At 44.4% G+C, this 16,140-nt stretch overlaps 2 protein-coding genes across 3 annotated transcripts in view; one reads left to right on the top strand and one right to left on the bottom strand.

The window, feature by feature from the left end:
• Nucleotides 1-179: 179 nt before the first annotated feature.
• Nucleotides 180-9,871, bottom strand: ncdn (neurochondrin). Of its 2 annotated transcripts, none has more exons than XM_021561938.2 (8): nucleotides 9,596-9,871; nucleotides 9,171-9,247; nucleotides 5,728-5,932; nucleotides 4,353-5,606; nucleotides 1,895-2,139; nucleotides 1,493-1,708; nucleotides 1,013-1,155; nucleotides 180-859 (listed from the first exon to the last, which is right to left on the bottom strand). In XM_021561938.2, coding segments are annotated over exons 2-8 (2,487 nt in total). In that variant the 5' UTR covers nucleotides 9,173-9,247; nucleotides 9,596-9,871; the 3' UTR covers nucleotides 180-437. The 2 variants fall into 2 exon arrangements, with proteins under 2 accessions (XP_021417613.1, XP_021417614.1); XM_021561939.2 differs by lacking the exon at nucleotides 9,596-9,871 and adding an exon at nucleotides 9,483-9,535.
• Nucleotides 9,872-10,261: 390 nt separating this feature from the next.
• Nucleotides 10,262-16,140, top strand: part of LOC110489259 (dyslexia-associated protein KIAA0319-like protein) — a 35,904-nt gene continuing 30,025 nt past the window's right edge. The window contains exon 1 of the mRNA XM_036971718.1: nucleotides 10,262-10,416. The gene's annotated coding sequence lies outside the window, so the exon portion shown is untranslated. The remainder of the gene's footprint in view (nucleotides 10,417-16,140) is intronic.

Raw genomic sequence — 16,140 nt, 5'->3', positions numbered from 1 at the left:
TAAAGTGTATGTTCATAAACTGCATCACTCCTTTCAGAAAACAGGAACATTGGTTTTAATGCATATGTCCTGTAAGTGTTTTGAATTTCAGTAGTAAGCAGGACAGCTTTGAGTGTGGATACCATCTCTTATCTGTTGAAGGAACATTCTGCTTCAAAATGAAAACACTTAAGATGAAATCTTTAACAAAATAATTATTTATTTTATTCTTAACTTTCATACATGTAACAGACTGCTTATATACAGTCATACCATCTGACAAACAAGTGCAATGTTTATCAGGAAGCGTATGACAAAGCAAGTATAGCCTGTTACTAAACAATGATATATTCAGCCAGTTTGTCTTAGTCTCGAGGCTGAAGTTTTTCCTGATCATGTTACGTGTCTGCTCAGGAAAAACTCCTGGCCCCCATCTTCATGATCAATACACAAGTGCTTCAGTTTGTGGTAAGGGATTTCCTCAGACTGTCCATGCTACCCAAGGCTCCCTTGGCACTGCTCTTCAGGAGGACACTGATCTCCTGTCGACAGAACGGGCACTGGAGTGCCACTGCGCAGAGGGCCTCCTCTAGTGCCCCCTGGGTGTGGGGGTCAGGCAGGGTGCTACAGGAGCCCAGCATGGCAAGGGTGTGGTTGAGCCAACCCTCCTCCCTGACCAGGGTGATGATCCAGGGCTGGGCCTTCACACAACCTCCCAGGGCCTGCAGACCCAGCCTCCACAGCTCCCCAGCCTCCTCCCACCACTCCTCCCAGGCAGGGCTCACCCTAACTGGGCCCGGGCCCGAGCTGGAGTCCAGGGCACCACGGAGGAACCGCAGGGCTGCGGAGAAGAACCGCCTTTGGCTTGCTTCAACCGGAGCTGGAACATGGTAGAACAAATACAAAGACAGGCTTCAATGAATTTAGAGGGAATGTATTAGGCATACATTCATACAATTGCAAAAATAAACAATTCTATTAAGACAGAAATTGGCCCGTTCACTCATCGAAAAACAAAGCCATGTTAACTCACCTTTAGGAGCTGGTTTAAGCCTGCCAATCATGAGCCCCAGAGTACAAAGATTGGCAGCCAGGACCAAGAGGCGAGGTTTGTGCAGGAGAACAGGAAGTGCTTCACTCAACAGTGACTCAAGGCTTCTGAAACAAGGGTCCTTTCTGAGAGACAAGATTGTGCATAAATAACACATTTTGTCACACAGGTTATATTGTAATGTTATGCATCCCCAATGTGAACTTGCAGTTAGTGAAATATTTACCGTTGAGGGGGAGATTCAATTTAATTTATTTTATAGTCAACAACACAAAACGACCCAATTTTGCTGTATAAAAATCCACCCCAACTAGTCACCAGTATCTGTAAATTAAACTAAGCTATGTGTGTTTTATAGCGTACGTGTGTGCATTTCAGTCTCTACAAAACATTAGTTATACAACACATACATGTGTATTTGGGTCTCTGCAAGGGCAGCTGTGTGTAGTGTTTATTTTGTACCTGACTCGCTCCGGCTCCGTGACAGTGAAGTTGAGCAGGGCCGAGCAGGCTGTCTCCATACTGGGGTCCCGGGCTAACGCTGCCCCTCCTTTCCCCCGCATGTCACCCCATCCCTGGGTTAGGAAGGCCACCAGGAGACCTGGGGTGTCCAGGGTGAGCAACACCTTTCTTGGGGCGTCCTCTGCAGAGAGGTGGCACAGAGCTGGGAGGAGATACCTAGAGAGGGGGGGGGGGAGCAGGAGAGAGGCTATGGCTTAAGATCCTGTTTCTCAAATGCGGTCAACTCCTGATAAATGCACACAGCTTGGGACTGTCAACACAACCTGCACTAAACCCAGTATGCAGTTACCAGGAGCAGTTTTTTAAATAATTAAATTGGGACTGGAATCAGAGTCAACCTACCTTACAGCATCTTTGCCTGTCCAAGCCCCTCCCTGTGAGCAGTCGCCTACAGACATCTCCGACATCCAATTGGAAAGACCCTGGTCCTGACTCTCTCCCTGCAGATGGCTTCTGGCGTAGCCCATCAGAAAGGGCAAGAGGGCAGTCACTTCCTCCTTGAGACATGAAGTCTCTTCAGCGAGCCAGGCGCAGAGGGAGCGGAACGTGGCGAAAATGAAGGGGTCGCCGTAACGACTCGGATCAACCTGGAGAAAAATACTTAAAAGTTAGTTTCAGAATCAGAGTTAGCCTTCTCTTACAGGAGTACTCTTTGAGCAAAGCTAAAAGTGTAAGGTAAACACTACCGTATTGGGTAAATCCATTTGAATTCAATCCCTTTTTGACAGCACCCCTTTTGATTTGAACGAAGCCTTCAATATATTTTCCCATTGAAGGAAGGCTCAGAAAGTGACTTTTTGGACCTGAATGTCAAAATGTAAACGTGTTCAAAGTGAACCCATTTTGCACACCCCTCCATAACATGAGGCATCCATGTCTTCATCACTGGAAAATATAGCCCTTTGCACTTCTACCCGTAAACAGGTTGAAAATCTTGAGACTGATAAGCACCTAAATTGGAACGTAGTGGCTGTACAGTTAAATGCTATACATGAGTATCAGAGCTCAGGGTCTCCGCTCCACAGCTCTGTATGGGTTTTGACTGACAGTCGTTCTGAACTTGACCACCGCGTGCAACAAGAAGTTGGCCACATCCCTCCCGCTAATTTGGCAACTTTTGCACATTTTTTGTTGTCTGAGTGAAGAAAATGCTGCAAATTACGAGGAGTCGATGTATTGTAAAAAGCGAGACGTTGAGGATTCAAACAAATATTTGATGTCATACAAGCAAGCCAAACACCTGTGAGTCCAAATGTGCACTTCACATCTCCATCTCATAAAACTCATAATATACAGTGTCAATGTTTATGATCACTAAGTTTGATGTACAGTTACAAGATGTCATGGGTTGTCCTGTACAGAATGAGCCCGTTTGTTGTATTGTGAAGACAATTTCCCGCGGACCACACATCTGAACACACTCACGAAAGCCTAATACTGTAAGATTATAAAATACAATTTAGCTAGTCATGTTGGAAATAGAACAAGCTTTCAAATTATGCCCACCTGACCCAGAATGAGATTTATTATGGACTGCTTTTTGGATTGCGCAAACAGTATTTGTGTAAAGGCGGGGGGATGCAATGCGGTGTTCAAAACAACTACAAGTGTACTTGTTCTAGTTCCTCAACGGCACAGCTAGGAGAGCTAAAACTAAACGCTTTATAGCTGAAGACTCAGTCATAAACGCATTGAAATTACTTAGGAACTGTGCACACTTAGGTGTGTGGCCACTTGGAAACACCAGTTAGACCGCTCACTCAAAACCTTTGTCATGTCTTAGGTTGCACCTATCCCAAATTTTCCAAGAATATTCTTATCATGTTACTGAATGTATTTCCAGATTTCGTTAAAGAAATTAGGTAAAGGACAGTAAAATGCACATAAAATCAACAGTGTAATGTTTGGATTCACTCGTGTCAGGTGAACTGTTGTGTCCTCACCTTTTATCTAATATTTTTCCCATAATCTCCAAACTGTTTCCTTTTTAATTGCTACCATGGGTATGAATATGCTTTCCATATCTATTCTGTAAGAAACATTTAAATTTAGCCCTATCCATATAGTGGAACAGGTAAAAAAAAAAACTTTTTTTTTTTTTAAGTTACCTTAAAAATGTAAATTATCCCAAAATATATATTCGCATAGACCCTATTTTACATTATCTGAGGTTCTTGTTTTGTGCCCGACATCAGTTGAGGCACAAATCCTACAATTCTGTAAAGCAGGGTCTAAGCTACTTGAGTATTACATTTACAAAAACAGAGTTCACCCATATTAGAGTTCACCCATATTTTGATAATTAATATTAAAAAAAGGTTTACATTTTTTTTTTTTTATAAAAACATTAATTAAAAAAACATTTTTCAAGATATTTTAGAATAGTTTGACAACCCTTTTTGTGAGCTTTTAAATGATATCAAACTCAACCGTTTAGCTTTTCCAGTGATGAAGACGTGTAATGGTAGGGTGGGTATGCAAAATGCAAAACTTCGAGCACCTCTATCTTCTGAAAGTTTCAGCATACAGGTCCAAAAAAAGTCACTTCCTGACCACTTCTTCCCTAGGCAAAAATGTATTGAAAGTTGTTTAAATCAAAAGGGATGTTGTCAAAAAGCACTTGAAATCAAATGGATATACCCCATTGTGAATGTTGTGTGTCTGTCGTGGACAGTACAAAGCACACAGTTATCTTGTGGGAAACATGATTTGAATTTTATTCCACCTACACTTTCTTACAGACACTCTGGCTGGTGTGAAAAATTAGTATGAATGCAGCTTCTTTGCCTCGTTCTCTTACCTGCTGCAGGTGATAGATGACTGCCGAGAAGGCCTCCTCCAGAACCAGGAGAACCTGCCTGCTCTGCTGCAGACTGAGTCCAGTGATGGCAGTCTGTGGCTGGGCATCGCTCTGCTGGGCGACTCCCTGGCTGCTGCAGGCCTGCTCCATGGCCGCTTCCATGACGCGGTAGCAGGCGGTGAGTGTCTGTTGCAGTTGGGGACTCAGCTCTGTATCGGGGGGCTCCTCCAGGCCCATCCTCACCTCCACACAGGCCCGGTTTACCAGCAGGCAACAGAACTTAGGTGGCCCCACAGGCTCCCAGCCGCACAGGTCCAACAGGCAGGCGGAGAGGACTAACACAGGGCCTATTTGACCTGGGGTCAGCTTAGCCTGCAGCATGGGCCTCAGGGCCACCCACAGACTGACCATAGTTGGCATTAGGTCAGTGTCCTTTGGTGTTCCACCTGGCGAGGGGAGGAACTGCGGCACCAGGGCACACATATCGAGCTGGGTGAGGCCAGTGGCTTGGCAGAAGTCTTGGGAGACTCTGGCCAGGAGAGAGAGGAGTTCGGCTGGGTGCTTACTCCAGGCTCTCTCTTTAGTTTTGCCTGAGAGCAGGGCACCAAGAAGGGGTAGTCCTTTTTCATGGCTCAGTGTCTGTTTCTGTCCCAAGGCCCGACAAAGAGCTGGGACGGCGCCCCTGGCCAGGAGCTGGTCTGGGCCCCGGGGTAAAGCACACACTGTAATCAAAACCTGGTAACAGTCTGTAGCCAAGGCCTCATCCAGTTTGACTGTTGAATGGGAAGTTGGAGCTCCATTTTCTGCAGTACCTTCCTCAGAGCCTGTAGGGCTCGTCGCATCTGGAGACGGTGCTTTGAATCCTGCAGTGTCCTGGACAGGCTCTTTGGTAGTGTTTGTGCTCTGTGATGACTGTTCATCTTCAGCCTGGCTTGGCTGGTCTGGTTCCATCCCTTGTCTAGCCTGGTGCTGGGCTTGTTTCTGCGGGCTCCATTTGGGCCCATCGGCCAGCAGCCCTAGCAGTAGAGGGATGGTGGTAAGGAGCTGTGGGTGGGCGGCCATGTCTGGGTCTGTGCTGAGGGCAGCCAGCAGAGCTGTGCCCAGAGACAGAAGCTCCTCTGGGGGCAAGCCGGAGGCATCACTCCCCCGGACCGCAGTCACCAGCAGGCGAGCTGGAAGACTCAGCCCCACCGCCTCAAAGATGCGCCGCAGTGTCGCACTGTCAAGCTGGCCTGCTGGACACAATCGTGTAATCTACAGAACAGAAAGTGAAGGATGGAGAATATAAGGGTGAAATATTTTTTTGTTACCCACCATACCAGATTAAATAGAATTACTAAGGGTCAGAGATAAGATAGACTGGTGACACTCTTACCAGGAGAAGTGCAGCGAGTGTGTGGCTGTCGTTTTTGGCATGGGTGAGTGTGTGTAGACAGCGCTCCAGAACCTCACGCTGGGCAGCAGACAAGCCATCTATCGCCAGTGGCGCTCCCTCTCCTTCCTCACTGCCTGTGTGTTCGCCACTGGAATCACTCTCAGAGCTCACAATAAATGTACCCTCAGCCATTGCTAATGCCATCCTGTAAACACAATATACATATCAGTGGTGAAAATGAGTGAGACAGAGATCCAGACAATGCCCCATCTTCAAAATTGAGGTAAGAAGACGTCAACCTCTACTGCATCCTGTACATTGGATTAGTGAGCAAAAATAAACCACTCTGCCTTTTTTTGTCAAGAGCTTAGTCCTTTTGGAAGATTTTCTTGATTAAGCCATTCTCATAATTTGTGTCATTGTTGTGGAGCACCACTCCTTCACTTTGTTTTCTGAAGTGCAAAGGCCCACCTGAACTCTTATATTATGAAATAAGTATTGTTGTGCATTGTATTATGTTCATGTTAGCTGTGTAGCTAGCTAGACTAACTATCCCAAGATGTACTCTTAATAGGTATACCAAACCAGTTTTGGTGATTTCTGGTATTTCATCAAAATAAATCAATACATTTTTGGACTCATTCAAACGTTTTTACCTGATTAAGTACAATACCAATGGAAAATCATGTTTAAAAAGTTCAATTTATATTTCTAAAACGTAAGTTGAAAAGGATGCTGTCGCCGCTTCCTGTTGACAAGACATTTTGAGTAATAGCCCAGTGTCCAAATCAATAACCAACAGTTTGTGAAATATTGAAGACCTAAACATAAAATGTACTATCTGCACATACATGTGCAACAATAGTAATCATATTACTTGTAGTTTTTATAAACTGCACATGCACCAAAAACACTGTGGCAATAAACCACTTATCGATTAGGGGGAAATCAGGTTGTACGCGCTGATGAAACTAACACCTAAAAAACCCGCCACATTATTCTTTATTAGGATCCCCGTTAGCCTACAACTAGTCTTACACATGTAGTGTGTTTGCATTGATCAGCTACACATACATGTCAGTACATACACACAAAAAAGTAGCTCAAACGGAGGAGAGGTGTTGTGAGGTGTTGCTTTATTGGTTTATTTAAAAAAAAATTATAAACCAGGCTTGCTGTTCACTTGCACTATATGAGATGGAAGAGAGTTCCATGCAATCATCTGTGTGTTACCATGAATTTGTTCTGTGCCTGGGGACTGTGAAAAGACCCCTGGTGGCATGTCTGGTGGAGTAAGTATGTGTTAGTGTTGTATGTAAATTGACTATGCAAACAACTTGGAATTTCCAACACCATTTTTCTTATCAAACAAGAACCCAGTCAGTCTTTCCTCAACTCTTAGCCAATAGAGACTGGCATGCACATGATTAATATTAATACTCTGATTACAGTGAAGAGCAAAACGTGCTGCTCTGTTCTGGGACAGCTGCAGCTTAACTAGGTACTTCTTTGCAGCACTTGACCGTGTGACTGGACAATAATCAAGACCAGATAAAACTAGAGGATGCAGTACATTCTTTGTTGAGTCAAAAACCCATGGAAACTTGATGTTTTTTTTTTTACATTACTGGTTAGAGAACAACCTGCAGAAGACAGTCTGCAACATTTTGGAGTGATGAATTTAGATTTTGGGGTCTCCAAAACAGAAACGCAACACTTTTTTTGTCAAGTACTCATATCGATTTCACGTTTATCGATTGCTTGAGAGGGGGGAAACGAGGTTGCACGTCCTGATAAAACTAACAGTTCAAAACCCACAGAATCTGGGAATATCTTTGGTTAGAGGACAATTTGTAGAACACCGCCATTTTGAATCAAGTCGGTTGCCAACGCGGTAAGTATTATGCAACACTTTTTTTTTGCTAATCACTTCGATATCACGCTGAAATCAATAGAACAGAGGGAAAACACTTCGGATGTAGCGCTGTTTACACTAACACTATTCAAAGGCCACACGGAAACTTGGAACAACCTATACACCTTTGGTTAGATGAGGCTTATCTATATTTTGGAATGTCGGATATTGATTTCGGGAGGCTGCCATCACAGAAAAGGAACAGACCACTTTTTCTGTTAGTTAAATTAAACAAATAACGACGCAGCATAGGATAGAAGTGACAACGGTTGGCTGCTATTTAAGTGATAGCTTGACAGTCAAATTCATGTATTGGTGTGCGACATGCGACTTTTATAGAAACCGCCCCAAATTGTCTGTGCCATTTCCTTAACTCTGTTCAAAGTCCTGCGCATCCCAGCGCGTGAAAAAAAATCAACAGTACAAAACCAAAGATATGTATCTGTTTTAAACAATCAATCTCATCACGATGGCTATACACTTTTATACTAATATCACCAATCTGAGGTATAAAGGATGTGTAATTCCACTCAAATTTTACAGGGTGAAAAATGCAAGCTTGTGTGAAGTAGTAACACAAACTGTCCACATTAGGGAAATTAGCGCAATATAGAATATGGCAAAAATAATTCCACATGTCACTTTAAGGTGATAGTGTGTTGCCCAATCAAACTATTGCAACAATGACATTAAACTCAATTAACCAATTAATATTTTTTTAAAGCTCTCAAACAATTTAGCTCCGCGCTCTAGACCAGTGTTTCCCAAACTTGTTCGTGGAATCAGCTGTGTAGTGCTAGGGCAAAATCCAAAACGTGCACCCAGGGGGTGCCCCAGGACCGAGTTTGGGAAACACTGCTCTAGACTAAAGCCTCCACAGTGTCTGTGCAGAAGCCTGGAAGTTTGACATCCCTACTCTTAATAAGGAGCCTTGTTATTTGCCGAGGTAAACTGGCTCTAACAGCCAAATACTCCATCTAAACATGAATCGATTCTCAATTACGATACGCTTCCAAAAACAAAGCCCTTTTCACATCACACCATTACAATTTCACAAAAGCAAAATACACACTTTTCACCAGTTTTATCAGTTGCAGCTGACAGTATTTTTCAGTGACAACACGTTTCTGGCGACCTTCTACACAGGTGTTCGGTGCCGCTGTAACATAGAAATATGGCCATGTGGAAACACGAACCTGGCCTAACGCTATAAAAAAGGTAAGCGCAAATTTAACGTTGTATTTTTAGGAAAATATGTATCGCTGCTATGAAAGTTAAGGTCCTAATTACTTCCTAAACCGTACCGTATGCGATTAATGTTAATGTTCAGACCGAGCGTCGGGGCTCTTGTGGAACAGAGTCATGCTCAAGGGCTAGGCTAACTCAAATTAGTAAGCTTTCCAAAGTGTTGTGGCTAATGAACTCATATCGTTCACGTTTCCCGCTTACATATATTTTAGCATTTTCTTTGGCATACATTGAAAACTGTGATAAAATAATTAGTGGAAGTAGCTACAAACATACTCACATTTAGGCTAGCTGCGTTCTTTATTTGTTCATTCAACTTTCAGCGCTGCACAAGAGAATGAGATCCACGAAAGCAAGCTGTCAAAACAAGAGATGGTTAGAACAACCAATCAACGTGATCAACAAATTATAATCGGCCAATCATGAGGAGGTTCTTTGACATGTAAGGACGCCATTTTGGTTGGTGGCCCGTTCTGGGAACGTTTATATATTTGGTTGGCAAAGCAAAATATTGGCACATTATTTCAATGCCCTTTGATAAATGTTGTGTTTAGTCATAGCAATAAAAGTTACTCCAAAAGATTGCAATTACTTGGCTGCGTTAGACGGACGTGATTGGATTAATCGCGTTTAGGTTTATATTGTAGCGACCCGCACAGACAGCTGTGTGTTATGTGTTAGGCTAGTAGGTGGTGTTGTACTTACCAGTACCCAGTGTTCGCGGGGTCCGACATGCTAATCAACCTGCTATCTGCCAATCACGGGAATGCCTAGAATGTTCTGATGCCGGGCATTCTGGCGGTTGGCGGAGGGGGGTTGGAGCATTGGAAGTTAAGACCAGGTTTAGCCTTTGTTCTCTCTTACGTCTGGGCTTCACAAGAGGTCACGGTTGGCTTGTGGGGTATCTTTCGTTCATTTGGCGTGGGCTACGGCCAAACAGTAGCCTGTGTAAAGTCTGGTTAATAAACCGTCAATTCGTAAACTCAACTCTCTGTCTGGACAATTGTTCCTTTATGATCTAGTCAGGTCATTACAATATTAAGTCGCAAACTTAAGCAAGAACTCTTAGAAGCCAGTTTTTGTGAACTATATTGAACAAAAATACAAACGCAACAATTTCAAATATTTTACATTGTTACATTTTACATTGTTACAGTTCATTTATGAAAATCCGTCAATTGAAATAAATAAATTAGGCTCTAATCTATGGATTTCACATGACTGGGCAGGGGCGCAGCCATGAGTGTGGCTGGGAGGGCATAGGCCCACCCACTGGGGAGCCAGGCCCAGCCAATCAGAATGAGTTTTTCCCTACAAAAGGGCTTTATTACAGACAATAATACTCCTTAGAAGGTGAAGAAGCCAAATGTGGAGGTCCTGGGCTGCCATGGTTACAAGCAGTGTTTCCTCTAAGCTGCACGCCCAAGACTGCCACGCAGCTCCCCAGGACTGCCACAGAGAGAAGCACGAGATTGAACTTCACTCAACTTTCTAGAGCAGTGGTCACCAACCGGTCGATCTCCAAGGTATTCCTAGTCAATCGCCAAACATTTCTGTAAAAACCTCAACGATAAAGCCTTGTATTCCTATTTTTTTTCTTTTTTTTGTCACCGACTGTTGGCGGTAGGTGCACCCAATTCAGCTGCCCTGTGCGCCTGGTAGGCGATCTGTTGCCATTTTGAACCATTTAATGTGTCTGAAGGTAAAAACTCTGCCTTCCCGGCTGGCCCAGAGAGCAAATCAAGTTCACTGTAGGCCTACCGCTGACCAATCGTATGGCTCAGATGACCATGTTTATTTATTTTATTTTATTTCACCTTTATTTAACCAGGTAGGCTAGTTGAGAACAAGTTCTCATTTGCAACTGCGACCTGGCCAAGATAAAGCATAGCAGTGTGAACAGACAACACAGAGTTACACATGGAGTAAACAATTAACAAGTCAATAACACAGTAGAAAAAAAGGAGAGTCTATATACATTGTGTGCAAAAGGCATGAGGAGGTAGGCGAATAATTACAATTTTGCAGATTAACACTGGAGGGATAAATGATCAGATGGTCATGTACAGGTAGAGATATTGGTGTGTAACAAAAGAGCAGAAAAGTAAATAAATAAAAACAGTATGGGGATGAGGTAGGTAAAAATGGGTGGGCTATTTACCAATAGATTATGTACAGCTGCAGCGATCGGTTAGCTGCTCAGATAGCAGATGTTTGAAGTTGGTGAGGGAGATAAAAGTCTCCAACTTCAGCGATTTTTGCAATTCGTTCCAGTCACAGGCAGCAGAGAACTGGAACGAAAGGTGGCCAAATGAGGTGTTGGCTTTAGGGATGATCAGTGAGATACACCTGCTGGAGCGCGTACTACGGGTGGGTGTTGCCATCGTGACCAGTGAACTGAGATAAGGCGGAGCTTTACCTAGCATGGACTTGTAGATGACCTGGAGCCAGTGGGTCTGGCGACGAATATGTAGCGAGGGCCAGCCGACTAGAGCATACAGGTCGCAGTGGTGGGTGGTATAAGGTGCTTTAGTGACAAACGGATGGCACTGTGATAAACTGCATCCAGTTTGCTGAGTAGAGTGTTGGAAGCAATTTTGTAGATAACATCGCCGAAGTCGAGGATCGGTAGGATAGTCAGTTTTACTAGGGTAAGTTTGGTGGCGTGAGTGAAGGGGGCTTTGTTGCGGAATAGAAAGCCGACTCTATGCAGTAACGTAGCAGACATAAAAGAAAGCTACAGCAAAGTTGATACTGTGAGATTTCAAAACGTTTAAAACCATGACTAGAGAGAGACTGTCAATGATTACCGCAAAGATACGTTGTTTTTAAGTTCTTACTCAGCACTGTCAACACTTTGTATTCATCGCTTTTACAATCCATAAAACACGCATTCTTCCTATTTATACAGCATTACAACAAGTATTGCAGTAGTTTTGATTGAGTTTTAAAGTGTATCTATAGGCTTCCGTTATTATTAGTGGCAGGTTTTTATTTAATATCAAAGAATATTTCACTTTCGCTGTTCATAGGAGTAACAACATGAATTTGTGCATGAGGCAGAAATAATGCGGTGTGACTCGAGTTTCGCCATCGGTTGGAAGACTGTGTCCCATTTTGGTCAGTGTCAGTGGAGGGAAGGGAGAGCTGAGTGATGTTGAGAGGCGGATCCTCAGTCTGCTGCTCTCTCCCTTGCTGAGACTGACCATCAGCATATCAGAGCAACCCAGAGCATATCGAAGCAACCCAGAGCATATCGGAGGATTTCTGCTGATCTGGATCATTACACCGGATCAGTAATCCGGATCATGGCAGCTAGTTAACTGCAAACTGTGGCTACTGTTAGCTAACGCCTCTGTCCCGAAGCTAGCACCAGCTAGCCTCGAGATAGGCCCATGCTAATTATAGGGCTACAATACCTCCTTTGCCAATTGGCCTGGATCCTTTATTGTCGACACGGAGCCCCGCGATCTATCGCAATTGGACTGCCGACGTGATCGCCCGATGTGGTCTCTATTACCATATCGCTGCAGAACCATCTACTAGCCCCGGCCCGCTAGCTTTTCTGAACGCTGTGTCCCCTGATCGCCCAGCGTAGTAGTGACTACCGAACAGCACCCTGACTCACCTATTGCTGCTCTTTTGACCCTATGATCACTCGGCTACACAGCTGATGCACCCTGGACTGTTTCAATAACACGGTATCTCATTTTGTTTACCTGTTGGCCCCAGCCTCGAACTCAGGTCCTGTATGTACCTAACTGACCCGCTCTGCCCATTCATCGCCATTTACCCGTTGTCTTAGCTCTCCTGATCAACACCTGTGATTGCTTTATGTCTCTCTCTAATGTCAATATGCCTTGTCTACTGCTGTCTTGGCTAGTTTTTGTTTTATTTCACTGTAGAGCCCTCAGTCCCGCTCAAAATGCCTTAGATAGCTCTTTCATCACCACCCCAGATACATGCAAAAATCTCACCTAGGTTAATTGATGCCTCCAGAGACAAAATCTCTCTCATCGTCACGCAACGCATAGGTTTACCTCCACTGTACTCCCATCCTACCATACCCTTGTCTGTACATTATGCCTTGAATCTATTCTACCACGTGCAGAAATCTGTTCCTTTTATTCTCTGTCCCAATGAACTAGATGACCAGTTCTTATAGCCTTTAGCCGTACCCTTATCCTACTCCTTCTCTATTCCTCTGGTGATGTAGAGGTTAACCCCTGTAGCCCCCAGTTCCACTCCTATTCCCCAGGCGCTATCATTTGTTGACTTCTGTAAGCATAAAAGCCTTGGTTTCATGCATGTTAACATCAGAAGCCTCCTCCCTAAGTTTGTTTTTTTCACTGCTTTAGCACACTCCACCAACCCTGATGTCCTAGCGGGGCCTGAATCCTGGCTTCGGAAGGCCACCAAAAATTCTGAAACATCCGCACTGAGCTAAAGGGTAGAGCTGACGATTTCAAGGAGCGGGACTCTAACCTGGAAGCTTATAAGAAATCCCTCTATGCCATCAAACAGGCAAAGCGTCAATACAGGACTAAGATCAAATCGTACTCCACCGGCTCTGACATTTGTCGGATGTGGCAGGGCTTGCAAACTATTACAGACTACAAAGGGAAGCACAGCCGAGAGCTGCCCAGTGACTCGAGCCTACCAGACGAGCATTAGCTGTTCCGGACGACTGTGTGATCACATTCTCCCCAGCCAATGTGAGTAAGACTTTTAAACAGGTCAACATTCACAAGGCCGCAGGGCCAGACGGATTACCAGGACGTATACTCCAAGCATGTGTTGACCAACTGGCAAGTGTCTTCACTGATATTTTCAACCTCTCCCTGTCTGAGTCTGTAATACCAACATGTTTCAAGCAGACCACCATAGTCCCTGTGCCCAAGAACACTAAGGTAACCTGCCTAAATGACTACCGACACGTAGCACCCACGTCTGTAGCCATGAAGTGCTTTGAAAGGCTGGTCATGGCTCACATCAACACCATTATCCCAGAAACCCAAGACCCACTCCAATTTGCATACCGCCTCAACAGATCCACAGATGATGCTATCTCTATTGCACTCTACACTGCCCTTTCACACCTGGATTAAAGGAACACCTATGTGAGAATGCTATTCATTGACTACAGCTCAGCGTTCAACACCATAGTGCCTTCAAAGCTCATCACTAAGCTAAGGACTAAATAACTCCCTCTGCAACTCCTGGACTTCCTGACGGGTCGCCCCCAGGTGGTGAGGGTAGGTAACAACACATACGCCACGCTGATCCTCAACTCGGGGGCCCCTCTGGGGTGCGTGCTCAGTCCCGTCCTGTTCTCCCGGTTCACTCAAGACTGCACGGCCAGGCATGACTTCAACACCATCATTACGTTTGCCGATGACACAACAGTGGTAGGCCTGATCACCGAAAACAACGAGACAGCCTATAGGGAGGAGGTCAGAGACCTAACCTTGTGGTGCAAGGACTACAACCTCTCCCTCAACGTGATCAAGACAAAGGAGATGATTGTGGACTACAGGAAAAGGAGGACCCAGCACGCCCCCATTCTCATCGACGGGGGTATAGTGGAGCAGGTTGAGAGCCTCAAGTTCCTTGGCGTCCACATCACCAACACACTAACATGGTCTAAGCACACCAAGACAGTCGAGAAGAGAGCACAACAAAACCTATTCCCCCTCAGGAGACTGAAAAGATTTGGCATTGGTCCTCAGATCCTCAAAAGGTTCTACAGCTGCACCATCGAGAGCATCCTGACCGGTTGCATCACTGCCTGGTATGGCAACTGCTCGGCCTCTGACCGCAAGGCACTACAGAGGGTAGTGCGTTCGGCCCAGTACATCACCAGGGCCAAGCTTCCTGCCATCCAGGAACTCTACCCAGACTATTTTCATTGCCCCCCCCCCTTCAATAACTCTCTGTTATTATCTATGCATAGTGACTTTAGTAACTCTACCTACAGTACATGTACATATTACCTCAATTACCTCAACTAAGCGGTACCCCTGTATATAGCCTCGCTATTGCTCTTTAATTATTTGTTACTTGTATTTGTTACGTTGTTATTTAACCCATTCAATTGGATGATGGTTCAGTATGTTTTTTCATATTGGACATGCATATTGCACCTTACATAATTGCCTGTACATTGTGTTGCAGTGAGCAGCACTTATAGTTTTCATACTGGACATAGGTCTACATATTTGACACGACTTCCACCGAAGGTGGCTCCTCGGCGTTGCTTCAGCGTTGCCGGCCTACTAGCCATCACCGATCCATGTTTCCTTTTCCGTTTGTTTTGTCTTTGGTTCTGTCACACCTGGTTTTCATTTGCTTTGATTTCTGTGTGTATATTTTTTTTTGAAAATTTAGTCAGCCACCAATTGTGCAAGTTCCCCTACTTAAAAAGATGAGAGGCCTGTAATTTTCATCATAGGTACACTTCAACTATGACATACAAATTGAGAAAAGAAAATCCAGAAAATCACATTGTAGGATTTTTTTATGAATTTATTTGCAAATTATGGTGGAAAATAAGTATTTGGTCACCTACAAACAAGCAAGATTTCTGGCTCTCTCAGACCTGTAACTTCTTCTTTAAGAGGCTCCTCTGTCCTCCACTCATTACCTGTATTAATGGCACCTGTTTGAACTTGTTATCAGTATAAAAGACACCTGTCCACAACCTCAAACAGTTACACTCCAAACTCCACTATGGCCAAGACCAAAGAGCTGTCAAAGGACACCAGAAACAAAATTGTAGACCTGCACCAGGCTGGGAAGACTGAATCTGCATAAGGTAAGCAGCTTGGTTTGAAGAAATCAACTGTGGGAGCAATTATTAGAAAATGGAAGACATACAAGACCCCTGATAATCTCCCTCGATCTGGGGCTCCACGCAAGATCTCACCCCGTGGGGTCAAAATGATCACAAGAACGGTGAGCAAAAATCCCAGAACCACACGGGGGGACCTAGTGAATGACCTGCAGAGAGCTGGGACCAAAGTAACAAAGCCTACCATCAGTAACACACTACGCCGCCAGGGACTCAAATCCTGCAGTGCCAGACGTGTCCCCCTGCTTAAGCCAGTACATGTCCAGGCCCGTCTGAAGTTTGCTAGAGAGCATTTGGATGATCCAGAAGAGGATTGGGAGAATGTCATATGGTCAGATGAAACCAAAATATTACTTTTTGGTAAAAACTCAACTCGTTGTGTTTGGAGGACAAAGAATGC

This window comes from Oncorhynchus mykiss, chromosome 32 (genome assembly GCF_013265735.2).
Source record: "Oncorhynchus mykiss isolate Arlee chromosome 32, USDA_OmykA_1.1, whole genome shotgun sequence".
Classification (NCBI taxonomy): domain Eukaryota; kingdom Metazoa; phylum Chordata; class Actinopteri; order Salmoniformes; family Salmonidae; genus Oncorhynchus; species Oncorhynchus mykiss.
The sequence above is the reverse complement of the archived record's forward strand: the minus strand, read 5'-3'. Positions and strand labels throughout refer to the sequence as shown.